Here is a 16,672-nt window from a genome sequence, read left to right on the forward strand (position 1 = left end):
GAGAATGGAGTTACATAACTTGAGGCTCCTGTCAAAGATAAAACATTTTGAATTGGCCAATAATCAGGACGACATGCATCACAAGCTGCTTCACAATTGATACAAAAAGAATGGCCTGGCTCCGCAAAATGTCACATTTGCACATCTGGTGAAAGCAGGGTAAAAGACCGAAGCTCTTTCAGCATCTCCTGCAGGCTGTACCCATTACTGTCCACACAAACAACCGAAGATTTTCCTATTCTTACAACATTTTCAATAATGGGCCTTAAGATGAAGTTAAGACTATGTAGTAAATGTATTCAAACTCTCTGTCCCCACTTGGGTGCACAAACATGTTCAGCAAATTGTAAGAATCATTCTTCCAAAGGTGGAGAAATATAAGAGCTCAAAAGGTTTCATTGATGAATGTGCTTGAACATTCAATCTGCACATTCGACTTTTATCATTTTTAATCTGGAAAGGACTTTACTTACTTTTGCTACATTCACTAATTCACTCACGCGTTCATACATCAAACACACGCGCAAAAACGTGGGTCAGGTAAACAATACAACATCACCATGACAACACACACTGAATAGAACCCCCCCCCCCCCATCCAAAAACATGGATAAGGTACATGATGACTTTAATCTAACATAACGTGTGTGAAGGATTGTTAGTTCCTCTGTAAACCTATATGTTTTAGCAAAAACGAACCAAAGACCTGTCCAGGTTGTAGGTCACCATTGCTCAACCTCACAGAAGACATCAGAGTGGGCCCCCCCCAGAACCTCCTATTTATATAGCCCTCGGTCCAAACACAAGCACTGATATTTTAACAAAAGGCAGCACAGGTTGACCTTGACTATGTCGAGACCTTGACTATTGTGCACCAGCATGATGGGGCTTTTGTAGGAATAATGTCCATTTAAAATGCTCATTGTCCTCCCAGTGCGCCTTTCAGCCTGACGCTGTGTACCATTAATCACAGAGAACAGCAGCTGGCTGTCATCCTCAGACTGACGGCAGAGTAGAGTTTAATCATACAGACCAGGGAGGAAGACAGTTGGACTGTGTATATTCACTGTGGTGACGGCTGGGCGTGGTGGGGTGTGAGGTGGGGGTGGGGGTGGGAGGTTATGCTATAGCATGTGTGCATGGCAAACAGGAAACATCAAAGGGCCGATATATTTTATTCTCATCTTCATCTTAAAGAGCTCCATTGTCATGCAAAACCCCCCATATCATCCTGTTACACAGGGTGCTGCCTTTGTTTCTGTGAGCACACTGATTATTTTGACACAGTTCCATCTACACAGTCCTGCTGCTGCAGATGAGGAATACTACATGGAAAAGCAAAACTCCTATCAGATGGAGGTCCTGAATCTGTCCCCCTTTTAAGGAGCAGCCCATGGGTGGCCTGTGCAACATCTTATTATGACCTATAGTTACATTTTGGTGTCATGCGACATCTAGCGGCCACTTTAATTATGACATTACGTAGTATCCTGATATAGTATAAATTGAGTTGTACGTACAAGCTCCAAAGTGCCAAGCTGGAATTTATTGGTTCTCTCATCTGGAACATGTTTTATCGCCTTCTTTCCCCTTTAAAAAATCTAACTCAGTAACATTTACTCAGGAGCACATTCTCACTTCAGTAAATTGATGTAAGCAAAAATAATTTGTACTTGAGTAAAATTTTCAAGCAGATTTTCCATTCCATTTCCAGGGAGGGGTGAGTAGAGTGGAGAACAGTGGATCACACCAGCTCATAAAAAAATTGAAGAAATGAATGTGAACAAGTTCATTTTGAGAATAAACTTAATTTCCTAAATTCTATGAAGGTGAACCAATGTGTGCTCCCCGTGGAGCTCGCTCTTGTGAAGTGTACAGTACAACTATTTCTCAGAGGACAAGAGGGGAGCTGCTGCAAAAGTCTCTCTTTCTTTTTCTTGAAGGATCTGACGTTTCACATGAACCTCAGCTGAATTGTGGAGCACACTTTTGTAGATGAATAGTTAGTGACTTAGTCCTTTGTAGGGCATGGTAAAAAAAAGTTTGAAAGCTATTATAAGTCTAGTGAAGTTCATGAATTGTTTAGTTTAGTTTAGTAAGAAATAATCCTGCCAAAGATTTCACAGAGTTTAAGAACCTGCAGGTTTTTTTGGGGACCCATGTTCTTATAACTCTAGTGTTTTCATGTCTTGTTTCAACGTTTGAGCAGCACAAATGAAATTCCAATCCCCTCCAATATACTGAGAGCAGTCAGACATATCAGAAAAAAACATAGTGTCATTGTTTACAAAAATTTGAATGAAAACTCAAGCAGCCAACAGTGGTGATAGACAGATTAACTCAAAACTGTCCCTGTGGTAGTTCCTGCCACACACACACATGTTTGTATGGCTATCTTTGTGAGGACACTCATTGACACAATGTATTCCCTAGCCCCTTACCCTAACCTTAACCATCCAAAACAAATGCCTAACCTTAAAGCCCCAGTGTGTAACTTATTTGGCTTTTTATTAGCAAAAATCAAATATTTCTTTCATACATACATATTTCACTGAAGTCGAATCACACCCGCATACAAATGAAAGCTTTCTCTACCTTAGAATGAGTTGTTACAAGTCGTTACAAATTACATAAGTGGGTGACGCACCGAACCGAGGCGGCCATGTTGCATCGCCATTTTTTACGTTGAGTGGCAGCGTGACCATAGGTAACCACGGAAACTCACCGGAGCTGTCGGCTCGGGGAGAAAGTTTTCCAGGTAGCGCCTGTTAAAACTGTCACCACTGTGTAGTGTGAGGAAGGACGGAGGCACTGATGGTGCATTCAGGTGCAGTCAGGCAGACGGCCGTCGGCAAACCAACCGGATGTCATTTTACTCAACGAGAGAAAGACGGTAAAACGTGGGTCAGGTAAACAATACAACATCACCATGACAACATATTGTCACGCCTGTATTGTTTTGCCTCGTGCTGGCGGACCACTTGTTTACATAGATGCTTGTTTATCCTGTTATATGCGGCGTCTGTTGTCTGTCTGACGTCTGCCTGATTTCACGTGAATGCAACATCAAGAATACATTCCGATATGCAACCGCACCGCTAGATGGGGGGAATTCCTACATATTATACCTTTAACAATTACTCTTGACCTAACTTAAACCAAATTATAATAACCTAGTTCTTATAAAGTCTTAACCCTCAAACAGCCCTTGGAAGGAGTCTGAGAAAGTGAAACTGGCCAAAATGTCCTCACTTTCCCAAAATGTCCTCACTCTGATGGTTTAAAACTCAAACTAGTCCTCACATGTATAGCTGTACAAGTACACACACACACAGACACACACATAACATGGTGCTTAACGTGGTTCAACAAACAGTGAATGTGAGGAAAAGCGGCAGTGTGTGGTAACAGAGGAATTCAAGGTCAAATATATAAATGTTACTTTGGGGCAAGGAACACTTTAGAAAAAGGAGTAATATCTTAGTAACGGTATGAGATGATTTATGATTGACAGGCACTTCTTGGTGAGTAATAGCAGCAGACAGGGGCTTGTAAGAAATGGAACATGGCTCTCCTCTGAAAGATGATGTGAGTATGTCAGTCATGGCAGGATGACACAGCAGGCTCATGAACGGACAAACAGCACCAGTACAGTATTTCCCCCCCCCCCCCCAGCTCTGCTGCAGCTTAAAGTCTGCAGTTGTGCTGACTGGAAGGAACCTGCGAGAGCAAACACATTTAATTAACTCCACACATCTTTTTTGGAATGGCTTTACTGCCTGAGAATGTGAGACTTAGGGCTCTAGTTTCGTCGACCAGGTGAAGTCTGTGATCAGCGCAGCTTCGCCACGCCAACGGGGTGGGGCCCAGGTCCATTTCGCAAGATTGGTGGGCCGCGCAGTCAGACTTAGACCGGCGCAATCCCTCCCCTCGTCCCTCCCACCGGCGCAAACGGCAAAGAGGGAGGAGAGAGGGCGGGAGGGAGACAGGAGGAGGAGAGAAAGGCGTGGAGTGGGTTTGACACAGCCGAGTCAGATCTTCACCAATCAAAGGAGCTCCTCTCCTCACCTTTAACTGCGCGGCGGGTGATGCGCGCTGCAAGTTTGTCATTTTATACTTGGACATGGACGGAGGAAACAGCGACGCCAGAGGCCGAACCTCTCCCAGGAGGAAACAGCTGTTTTGGTCCGGAGGTCCGAGCTCAGAGTGACCAATAATGAGTTTACTAATATACTTAACCAGGATTGATCTGATACACTGAGAACCCCTATACGCAATCTAAGAAACAACAACTAATAAACTAATAAAGAAACTCACATTTATTCAAACTCTGTGTATAAGATGAGAGGTGTAGGCTACACTAATCACAACATAAACACACGCCATGTAAAGGACACGCTCTCTCTCTCTCCCTCTCTCTCTCTTTCTCTCTCTCTCTCTCTCTGTCCTCCTCTCTCTCTCTCTCTCTCTGTCCGTCTCTTTTTTTCTCTTTTTTTTCTGTGATAGAGATGCTGAGTATACTGTAGTAGGCTATATACTGACTATCTGATACCGAGGCTGTTGTGGTGGGCTAAGAGAGATGATGATTTGTGTTTTGTTTTTCATTACGGCTGCGTGATGCGGTCGCTCTCCGCTCATGAATTAATAAGTAAATAAATAAATACAGCGATCATCACAAGGGCAGAGTGGTATCTCAACACGGCAGCGACATGCAGTCATCCACCCTCAGTCCTGCTTTTGGGACATCCACAGCTGCTTTTCAGTGCCAGTTCGTCCCTGCTGTGTTAATTCAGGTGGAGTTTCCATTACGCGTGCCACAGCCTTTGATCTCTGCTTTGATCTGACGTCAGATGTGACGGGACAATCTATATAGATATAAATTCACGTGTTGATTCCGTTAGTTGCATTAAATAGTGGTTATTGTGGATATTTATTGCATTGAAATGTGCCTGGAACTGTGGAGATCTGCCTGTGAGGTCTTGGTGACGTGTGTGCACTGCAGGTCAGTCAGCCAAACTTCCACTGCACCTGCTGCGCTTCGCGCTGCGCTGAGATTAGACCTGGTTGGAGGTGGCGAGCTTTCAGCGCAACCTCGGCGGGACATTTTCGGACGAAACTTCCACTGCACCAAGCTGAATCTGTGACGCCTCCCCCTGCTGCGCGGCCACGCCTATCTCAGCGCAGCGCGATCTGCCAATCTTCCAATCTGACTTTGCGCTAGGCTGCGCTGGTCGAAACTTGCATTAGACCGGCTGCGCTACCTTGCGCCACCTGCGCTGCGCCAGCAAACTAGGGCCCTTAGAGTCTTTTTCTTTTTTATTCTAGCTGAGTCGAAGATACAAAATGAGTTTTTATGGGAGGATGTGCAGGAGACGTTGCACTGCAGCACGAGCTGCTGTGCCAACTGTATTAAATGTTGGCCTCATTACTCATAAGGTTACTCTACTACTTGTTATTACTCGCTGGTGGGTGTATGTATTCAAATCGGAGATGAGGTTAAATGAACTCAGTTGTCTCTCTCAGGTTGCAGCATCTCTAACAGCTTGTGTAGTCTCTTCAAGAACATACAGTATGTATATCCTTCCTCTTGTAGGGTTGCCACTGACCTGTTCTTAGGTTTTTAACGCATAAAAGTACCACATCAATTTGTTTATTGCATCAAGTCTTTTTGACTTTGTCAGGAACCTTTATTTAAACAAAATAAAACGAAACAAAATTTTTCACAAAATTCTAAAATTCGCTGGTTAAAATTATAACATCTGTGGTGTTATAGGGTCGGTTTCAACCTAGTAATAATGATACGAACAATAATGAGAGTTCAAACTGAAATCATAAGTGCAAAACCAACCTTTTCATGGATGAGGAAGCCTAATAATGTAACCAAAAGATGAGAAACAAATGGGATGATAAATAATTGTTTTAGTGTGTTTTACAGCTGATTTAAGACTCGGTTCAGAACCGACCCTAACACAAGAGATGGTAGCAGAAAGCTGACAAGAGGAAGGTTAAATAGAAGTTAAGGTGTATACTGACAAAAAGGCCCAGGGGCCACATCAAAAATATTAAAACCAACCTTTTCATGGATAAGGAAGCCTAACAATGTAACCAAGAGATGAAAAACAAACTGGATGAAAAAAACATGTTTTCAGTGTATTTTACAGCTGATTTAAGACTCGGGTCAAAACTGACCCTAAAACAAGAGATGGTAGCAGAAAGCCGACACAAGACGAAGGATATATAATCATTTACATACAAAAACATCATAGCTGTATTTATAATGGAATGTTAGCTACTTGGGGAGCTGACTCTGGTTTTGCATCAGATAACCATACAACCCATGTCCCTCCCTGAATCTCCTGTTAGTCATGCAGAGCTCTCCTGCACATCATCATGGTGGAGCTGCGCGCCGTGTCCTGAGCAGCTAATGTTTTAAGTGATGGCTTGTGAGTCCTGACAGATCATCCGTGCTCTTCTCGAGCTGTGGGCCTGACGCTCGGAGAACTGAGCGAATCCATCAAAGCGACAGGACGAATTAGTGCCAAGACACCTCACTATCTGTTAGGAGGAACTCCCATCAGTAGTAATTGATTTGATAAATGTTGGAGAGGTGAGCTCCCCGTGATAGAGAGCCCCCAGAACCAGAGAAAGTTCTGTACGCTGTAAGTTTTGACATGAAGCTGCGGGTTCAAGCAAGAATTTCACTCATGAATAAAGAAAAAGATGTCTGCACTTTAAGGATAATTTTACTATTTTATAGCCTAATCGTTATTTACACAATCCATTTACATTCATTTTTCATTTAATATTTATATTGTTTTATTACTTTCATTTCTGTATCAGGACTCAACCTTTTTTACATCCTCAGTTCAGAAGCACAGCAGCAGAACAGACCTAATGATGACCTGAGTCGGCATGGTTACACTGACCAGGTGCTTGTTTTCTGCTGTTCAGTGTATTCTAGTTTTCACATTGTGTTCTCTGTAGCTTCACATTAACAGGCTGTAGATAGAGTGTAAGATTAGAATGTAAATGGCACACTTGATCAAATATAGCACCACAGACATTAAAGTTGTGTAATAACATGCAGTAGCTGTGAGCTGATCACATAGACTGTGAGGACTTTCATCAGCATATCAGAATTTCTGATGAAAACCAAAGCAGAAAATGAAGCCATACAATTCCACCAAGTCTTGGTGATTGAACTGGTTTTGATGGAGTTTCCACTGGTTGTCTGCCCGAGCCAACAGGCTTTATGTTGGGTGGCAAACATGACATCAGTGTGTGCTGCTGTAGAGGTGATGGTGACAGACCATTAACTCGCTTAGGAAATGTAACCCCCTCCCTTTTCTGTCTGCTACACTGTCTCCCCCACCCCCACAACTTCAATCACTCCTCTGGCACAGAGCAGACTTGAGTCTGTTACAGTAAACACTAAACAAGTAAATGCATGTGAACATTGTTTTCACTGAAGGCTATAATCGAACAATGCACTGCGTGGAATTCATTTACTCTGCACCTGGTTAAAAAAAACAAAAAAAACATGAAATGATGGCACAGAGATGATAAGAGGTGAAAAAAAAGGGAGAAAATGGCAGACAATAAGGAGGAGTACTTCTGCTTCTCAGGAAAGAAGGAAGTGTTTGAAGTCGAGGGTCAGCAAGATAAGACGAGTTATTCATGTGAATCTGAGGAGAGAGTGTGGAGAATAGAAAGTCCGAGAGAGCGCGATAACCAGACAAGGAGAAAGGCGGTAAATGAGAAAGAGAGATAAGGGAAGAATTGAAGGTCTCCTCCTACTCCTTCTCCTCATCTGTGGCCACGGCACCACCTCTGAAGGATGGCTCTCATCCCACTGACACATGATTGACAACTGTCAGATGCAAACACACTCGCCTTGTGACTGTTTCCTCAGCCCTCTGCAGTCACTACAACCCAAATAGAATCATTATCATCTTTATTTTGACTATTTGTTATATCATAGATCCAGGGATGGATGGATAAAACACATGTTCCCTGTGTGAAACCGAGTCAGTGTGGTTCATTTATTTGATTTATCCACAACTCTTTCGCTTTAACTATCATGACAAAGTTCCTCAAAGTTACAGGAAGTGCATGGATTCAAACCCTGACCTTCAGCCCAGACAGAATGTTTAGAGTAGCCGCCATGATGACAAAGACAATGTTATTGATACGTTATTGTTAAGCTATGGCACCATACAGTACAGGTCACTGGAACAGGGACAGGCTATGAAACGTCTTCACTGACCAGTGATGACGTCATGCTTGTTAACCTCTGAATCCCATCTCTAGCCAAAAACAAGCCAACAATCTAGAAACAAACTGAGTTGAAACACTGGAAGTGGAGGTCTGTGTCCCAACAACATGGTCAGAGGAACACTGATTTTGCTGTGACAGAATCTAAAAAATAAAACAAGAATGAGTTTCATGTTTAACAATAAAAACTACAACTCTCATGATCCCACTCTAATTCATGATTCCATCCTTTGTCACTGTATTGATAGAGAGACCCCTATTGGCACAAAAGTGTATTATATATTGCCTAGTAAAGAGAAAGGGGTTTGTTGCTATCTCCACCTTAATAAGGGATAAAAGACAAAAAAGAGAAAAAGAATACATGATCGACAACTTCAGCTGATTTTACTTAGAATAAAACACATGTCTTTTGGAAAACAAATACAAGTTAAAGTTGTTTGTTGAAGACAAAATTCAATTTTATTTGATTTTGACCTTGATGTTTCCTTATATCTGCAATTCTAAATGGACATCAGAAGATTATTGTTTACTTTTTTAAAGATAAAAAAAGAAAAAGAATCTTTTCTTTTCTTTTGCTCTGAGATTAGATCTATTCTATGATGTTAAACCTGCTCAGTATTTGATAGTAAAGCTCTTCAGTGAGAAAAGGCATGTTAGGTGAATTTACACAATTCTTCCCAAACTCACAGTAAAGATTTTTCTCAGATATAGTTCAATAATGTCAACCAGTATATAGCTTTCAAGAGCTACATATTTATATATAACACCCACTGATTTTTTTTTTCTTCTTTTTTGTAGCAGGGCAACAGTGCACGCAAGGCCAGTCACTGTAACATAGTAGGATGGAAAGATCTAAAGGAGGAGATAACGGACATGGGTGGTAATTCCTGTAAAAGAGGGCCTTGACTGTTGGACTGTGCAGCAGACATGAGCTGCGATGGGAAATCCATCATTGCCGACACAGCAGAGGGAAGCATCGTGGCACTTGCCCCACCTCCTCTTCCTCTCCATTTCCACTATTTTCACCTCCTCCTCCTGCCTCCATGACGAGTGCACACTCTGAGCCCGCTCTGTTTCACTAGTCAGTCAAGCCCGTCATAAGGTTAGAGAAAATTACTATGCAACTCCAAATCCACTGCATGTATGAGATATTATTAGACTAAAAAGAAGAAAAAAAGACAAAACAAACAAAAAGAAACTGCAATTAGCTTCAATCTCTACTTACAAGACACTTTTCTTCAAATTGGAGAAATCCTGCAAATACATCTGTCTCTGAGAATTTAAAAGAGAAAAAATACTGAATGTGGAATAAACAAAATATCAGGTTTATTGTGAGACTTTTTTCAGTGAGTCAGTGAGTATTAACATCCATCCACGGTCACAGGAGGTGATCCAAGCTGAAACATGCAAACCACACAAAATAGGCCCCAGGCCCAGGAATCAAACCAAAGGAAACAGTGCTGACCACTGAACCACCAACCAAACATAATCAGTTTGTCATTTTAATAAACAAATCACACTTAGTCACATTTAGTTAGAGAGCAGTAGCCTATTTAAAATAAGTCAGTGTTTGTGAAGAGTGATCTCGGCTTTTCACTCCGACCTGTGAAAATCATGTACTTGAAATTATTATTATTATTATTATTATTTTTTTTTTTAGATTCCTAATTCAATTCAGTGAACATCACAAATTATTTTTTAAATGACTTGATTTTGAATTCACCTATCTGTCTATACACAAATGGTGGCCGATGATGTCAGCTAACTGGAGCTCATCCATGCAGTATCAAGGTTTTTCTTCAGTATTTCTAAACAAAAATATTAATTAAGAGATTTGTGACTGTGTGACAAAATTAAAAAGATATATTTTGTGGTCAGGTCAATAAAGGATTAGGCCTATATCCTTTTAATTACATTACTGAAGACAGCAGGTGAGAAGCCAGGAGTGTTGCCCTCTCATGAAGGAGAAAAAGGAGAAGGTTTAAAGGTTTATAGCGGGGAAGCGCTGAATCTTAATTAAAAACATTTAACACAACATGCAGCGTGTTGTTCATTAATAGGCAGACTGATATTCTTAATTCTATCAAGTAAATGAATACAAAGCATCTGGAGGTGTTGTGGTCATCAGAGTAAGACAACGCAACACCGGCACGGTGCTTTATTGCGCTCTGGCAAATCTAATAAAGGCAAAAAATGGCCACAGAGTTTCTGTCATGCATATCTACGGATGTGAGGAAAAAGAAGTAAATCAGGAATGAAGAGGCGCTGCTGTCACATGTTAATAAATGAGAAAAGCCTTGTGGGAGATTTTATGGTGAAGGCGAGACACATTCTGATCAGGCCACATGTGTCAAATGGGAACTGCTGTTACACATGAACACGTGAGCTCACTGACTGACTGTCCAGCTCAGCCTTGTTATTAATGCAAGAGGAACATTTGTACAAATCAATAAAATTCTGTCTTTTTTCTTTTTTTTAAGTACTTTTTGGGGGATTTTTGCTTTTATGTGATAGAACAGAAATAGACAGGAAATGGAGAGGCATAGAGAGGGGAAATGACATGGGATTCAAACTGCCATTGCTGCAGTGAGAATTATGGCTCCTGCCTTCACTCGGTGAGCTATACAATGCCCCAAATTTAAACATTTAAATGTGCAAAGAAAAAAAAAACGATACTACTTAAATATTATTGCCTTTGAGCTTTATTTAGTTATTTCGTCACTTGCTTACTTACACCTTTCAAAAATAATTTGGTATTTATGTTCATCAGTCACCTTTTCATCTGCTGAGGCTACAAATGAGATGACTGAGCCCGACAGTAACGCTGCGAGTCATAAAATAAAATAAAGAAACTGAAGGTAAAACAGCAGAGCTACTCTCAGATACACAGTTATCATTTTAAATTCTCCCCCAAACTACATAAAACACATTGGATTCAAGAGCCTTTCAATCTGACGGAGCGGCATCAAAACGACTGTTGACTTATTTGAAGTGGCTGCAGATATCAGGCTGAGTTCTGGAGAGGTCGTCTCCTCTATCACTTCAGCTGCAACAAGCTAAAGCCACGAGCGGCCGACTCCAGTCACAGCTGCTGTACCTGGAGATGTAAAACAGGAGCCGACCAGGTAATGTAGTCACTCTCTGCCTTCCCAGACATTTCTCTCCCTGGGCTACTTCAAAGTGCTGCTATCTGGGTGCCACCTGCTTGGCCATAAAAGGATTGCTCTGTGAGGAGTGAGAATCAAGGGGTGTGCAGATTCCCCCCGGGATCAGACCCGGGTCTGGAGCGGGGTTTGATTTTCTGAGAACAACGCCCTTCAGTGATCAGCTCTGACCTCTGAACTGTGAGCGTCGCTGGAAATCTGGAGCAGCACATGGAGGGGAAAATACAGAGGCTGTGGTCATTAATCATACCCACACACACACACACACAAGTACATAACAACACACACACACACAGCTACCGAGAGGTGATTTTTCTGGGAATGTCTCAGGGAGATTATTTAAATATTTAACACCATCAAAGCCCCAAATCCAAAGGTGATTTCCCTCATTCACCAGCAGCTGGAGTCCAGACAGCGGCGCTGCTTATGCTGCTATTATCACCCACTTTATGGCCAAACACCAAGGTCAAGTGTTGTTTTGGCTGTTTGGGTCTGTTTGCATGCGGCTGTCTCAGGAGGCTGAGCTCAGATCAGAGAGGCAGGTTCACACAGTGTAGAGCTCTACAGCCAGAATAAGTCACCTTGACGTGTCAATTACTAAGTCACACACCTTCAGTCCGCCGCACAGGGACACACACGGCTGGAGGTCAAAGGTCAATCATAGATACATTTCAGATTTTCTCAGATTTTACAGAAAGCCAAGAAATCATTTATTTTTACTGTGTTAAAATGTTATTCTAGTTTCAGCATATTGTTTCCCTAAAAGTGTATATTTGTTCTTTAAATTCTAGCCCCTGAAAAAACAACCATCTGTGCATTGAACTATTAATCAATTATTAAGACTGCAGAAGAAGAAGAAAAAAAATTATGCAAGCTGGTTAAATAATTCATACAGTCATTTATTCAAGCAGCCAAAAAAAGAAACATTCTGCTGTAGTTGATGATGTTAAATCATTGTTAACTCTATTTCTTTGACTTCACACATCTTAACATTCTGCATTTACCAGAATGTACTTCTAAACATAGTGGGTGTTCATGGTTGATAGCACGCTTACATTTGAGAGTTGAATATTATTATTATTCATAACAATAACAATAGTCATCATAATGATAATAAAAATAATACACTGAGTAAAAGTAATGCAAAACAACCCAATGAGTTGCGGAGCCAAGATCATCTAAACCCCCTCAGGGTCCCTGGAATTAATACAATTCACAGAACCACATGAATGAACTCTAACGCACTCTTCACATCACATGAAACCTGCTGAGGGTCTGTGGAACAACACAAACCTCCTACAGCACCTCAGGAACCTCCTGATGGATGACCAAAACCTCACCGAGGCCCCTAAAGCCCACCTCGGTCTGGGCCTGGGACCACCGAGGGAGGAGGTTTCACTGAGCTAACAGCGCTGGATGTAACAGAGCCGAGCTGACTGGGCTGAGCTGAGGCCACTGACACGGCGCTGGGAGAATTGCAGTGGTGTTCTCTGAGCTGAACTCTCAGCTCCTTTTCCAGCGCTGGATCTCTCCAGCCGCCGGGCCTGAACAGCTCTGAAGTGACACCTCCATGCCGCTTTAAAAGCTAAGTAGAACAAAGGTCGACCCGGGAACAGAGAGAAATGTTCACTTAGTCGACGTCTGGGCTGGAAAAAAAACCCCAACGCTACACACTCGTCATGGCTCCCCACTTGATGGCACACAATGCATTAGTGTGCAGTGTGTGTCTGTGCACATGCATGTGTGTGTTCAGCCGCACAGCATGTGGGAATTTGCACTAATGCTTTTGCTATATAATTTAATTAATACTGGCCCCGGTCTTGATTTCAGCTTCAAACAGCTCATTGAAAACATATTGCTTTTTTTTTAATTCTTATGAGCTAATTCAGAGGTCTATGGACTGAAGAGGGGGTGTGGCGAGATGGGGGTCAGAGAGTGTGTGTGTGTGTGTGTGTAGAGGGGGGGGGTCACACTGTGTGAACTGTGCTGTAGTGATCTCTGTGGGACTTTCTTTCCTCCCCGCCGTGCAGACTGCTTGACACTGCAGGCCCCATTTGCGCTGTTTGATAATAACACTTTAATGTGACTGCTATGACTGTTGTCAGCGGGACCACTGCATCTGTTTCTCCCAGGGGAGACAGGAGGGAAAACGAGTTGGGGGGGATGGGGGGAGTCGGGGGGTGGTAGCGGAAACCATCAACCAGAGAGAGCTCAGTGTCTGTTCAACACAAGGCTGCACTGAGGCCCAGGTGAGAGGACGACTGACAAATCCTTAACACACAGCTGTCAACCAGGCACCGGTCTACACCTTCTATCTGAGACAACAGGAAGAAGCTCCTACATGAAACCTAATGCTAATAATAATAATAATAATAATACAATAATTAATTGAAAAGTAATTTTTAAGCTGTGAGCATCAGGTTGCAGCACCTGAGTATGGACTATTTATTTATGATTATTAATAGCAACATAAGGAAATAAATAAAAGTACACAAGTAACAATTATTTAGAATAGAACAAACATGCCATTAAATCAGACAGCTTTTTATTTAAAGCCCAAATGAAACATGGTCATTCTGTCCAAATAATATCAAAACCACAACTTCTTTTCTAATAACCTGTTTATTATATTTCATTCGGGGATTTGTTTATTATATGGTATTTTATTACAGAATGAAATTCAGACAGTATCATAAGTACGTGTAGGCGAAATGAACGCAACATCTTTTAAGATTTTTCATCCATGTAAACTGCTCTGAATCAAATGTCGGAAATTCTATTGAAATATTGTATGAATAAAAAATGGTGATATTCCCTGGTGGGATCCTTCTGTCCAGGAACAATAAGCGGTGTGTTAATTAAATAGTGGACCCTGGGTAATGTTCCCGCTCTGTCTCATTTACTACAGCAGTCAACCTGCGCTGGGCTGTCATCGGGGTCAAGGCGCGGTTCTCAGACAAGAGGCTTAAGCAGAGACTGGAGCCTTTAACACGAAATAAAACCATCAAAGTTCAGCTCTAATCCCCGCCGCGGTGGATAACACTGATTGTTAACGGGGTTGCACAATAAACGTGGTTTATACTGGGAGGGATTGCTCCGAGCGTTCAAGTCAGACCAAGCCGGCGAACAGGATTTACTGGAAGAAACCGACTGGATTTCTTTTTTTCTTTTTTCTTTTTTATCCCTATAGCGCGTGTGTGTCCATTTAAAAAAACATTTATTTCCCCATTTGTAGGTATTTCACCATAAATTCCTGACTGTATTTGTCGTTTATAATGACATATAGCCCTAACATTTAATTCTGAAAAGAGCTGCTTAAAACCAGGGGGAACATTTCAGAGAGAAGAGGAGAGGGGACAAGTCCTGGAAGTCAGTCAACGCAACTTTGGCTTTCAGCATAATTGTTCAATGTCAAAAGTTGTATTCAAAATGTAGTTGCATTAAAATATATATATTAGGCCCTTTATTATTCCCGCTGTGCAGTATTTACTTCTTTGGGTATTTGAAGTAAAAATTGGGTTTAAAGACTTTCAGCACCTTGGAGAGCTCCACATCCTCCAGATGGATAATTTACCCTGCGTGTGTGTGTGTGTGAGAGAGAGAGAGGGAGAAAGAGAGAGAGAGAGCTAGAGAGAGAGAGGGGGGGGGGGCTTTTTAAATAAAGGAAGAAAACACACATTTATAAATGAAACTCTGTACGTGTGCTAAAGGTTTACACACATTTATTGTATGGAGGGATACAGTCAGATTACTGACTATGAAGAGCATAATTCTCATTGATAACGTTCTTCAGATTTCAAAGTGTTTACACCTGTTGAGACAGATGAGAAAATTACAATTATCCAACCTTTGTCTTTTCATTACGAAATAAAATGAAGCAAAGTACTAATGAGTCTGTGATGTGGATGTTCAATTAGAGACAAAGGAGGATTTGGACGTTCTCTAATTCAGGCCTGTCATTTCCTCTCATCTGTCCATTTAAAACGTGCAGTGATATGAACTAATGAGAAAATTGCCTTCTTTCCTATTTGTCCATGTCAGACAATTAAAATGCGTTCAGTTTTGTCGTTGTCTCAACAACAACAACAACAAAATATGTACAAACTTGCAGTGAAGTGTGTGTGGATGTATTTATGAGTGTAACCAGGCAGATATTAACATTATGAGGCGGGTTGAAGCTGTTCTTTTCCTGATAAACAAACTGCACTCCAGTGAGAGAAACACATTTACCGTGACGTGTTTTTGACCTGACACATCCACAGTGTGTGTCCGGGTCCCTGTCTGAAACCCGCTGCACCGCGCGCCACGGTCCAGGCAGGCTGTCGGCTTGGAGTTGGGGATTGTTATGGCGCCCCCGTGAGACCGTTTCACAGCACGTGCCGCTTCCACGTCGCCGTTTTAGCCACTTGATTTCTTAATAATAACAGGAAACATTCCGAACCCCCCACCCACCCCCACCCACCGCCGTGTGAAAGCAGGATTCCTTCAGTCATGGTGAAGTAAGAGTATTTTACGCACGGCGGAGAAAACTGAACCGCTGCAAAGTTTCACTGTAAGAGTGCAGGTAAAGTTTGTTCATTTACACACACAGCCTCTCTCTGTGTCTGCCACTGGGAACAGTTAACGTGGTTGTGGATTTCTGAAGGTGAAGTGGAGAAAAACTGAAGTTAAAAAAAGAAAAGAAGAACTCACCAGGCAGAGCACGGGCGTCAGGAGGAAAACGGCGCACCAACACGTCACTTGCATCCTCCCGGAACTCAAACTTCCACTAATTTCCCTCGGCTGGTAGTTGCAGCTTCGCGGACCATAAATCCACCAGGTGTCCAGGCAGCTCACAGCACGGCCAAGCCCCGCAGCAGCCCAGGCGAAACGGACACTGCGCTCCCCATTACCGCGGAACAGAACAGAGCTGAGAGTTGGAGACGGAGGAGAGGGGGCGCGGGGAGGGGAGGAGGGGAGAGGAGAGGGGGGGCAGGTTGCTGTTGCTGCTGCTGCTGCTGATGGTGTTTCGGAGAGGAGGGAGGGGGGTGTGTGGCGGGGGGGGTTACTTGAGAGTTAATCCAGGTGGAGAGAACAACAGGGTCATAGCTGTGTGTAGAGGTTCGAGTCCCCGACGTGTTCTGGCTGCCTGGCGCTCGCGGTGGTGGAAGCGCTCCGATCTGAAGGAAACGGCGTGGCTTCCGCTTTATAGCGAGCGCCTACAACACAACACAGGGGGACTCTCGCTCTGGGGG

General features: G+C 42.6%; 1 protein-coding gene across 1 annotated transcript in view; it reads right to left on the reverse strand.

Moving 5' to 3' along the window:
• Positions 1-16,359, reverse strand: part of nxph1 (neurexophilin 1) — a 44,952-nt gene extending 28,593 nt beyond the window's left edge. The window contains exon 1 of the mRNA XM_085792278.1: positions 16,131-16,359. Coding sequence (XP_085648404.1) covers positions 16,131-16,184 — 54 coding nt within the window. The 5' untranslated portion in view covers positions 16,185-16,359. The remainder of the gene's footprint in view (positions 1-16,130) is intronic.
• Positions 16,360-16,672: the final 313 nt, after the last annotated feature.

Source organism: Trachurus japonicus, chromosome 11 (genome assembly GCF_045865225.1).
Source record: "Trachurus japonicus isolate A0001 chromosome 11, Traja_1.0".
Taxonomy (NCBI): Eukaryota; Metazoa; Chordata; class Actinopteri; order Carangiformes; family Carangidae; genus Trachurus; species Trachurus japonicus.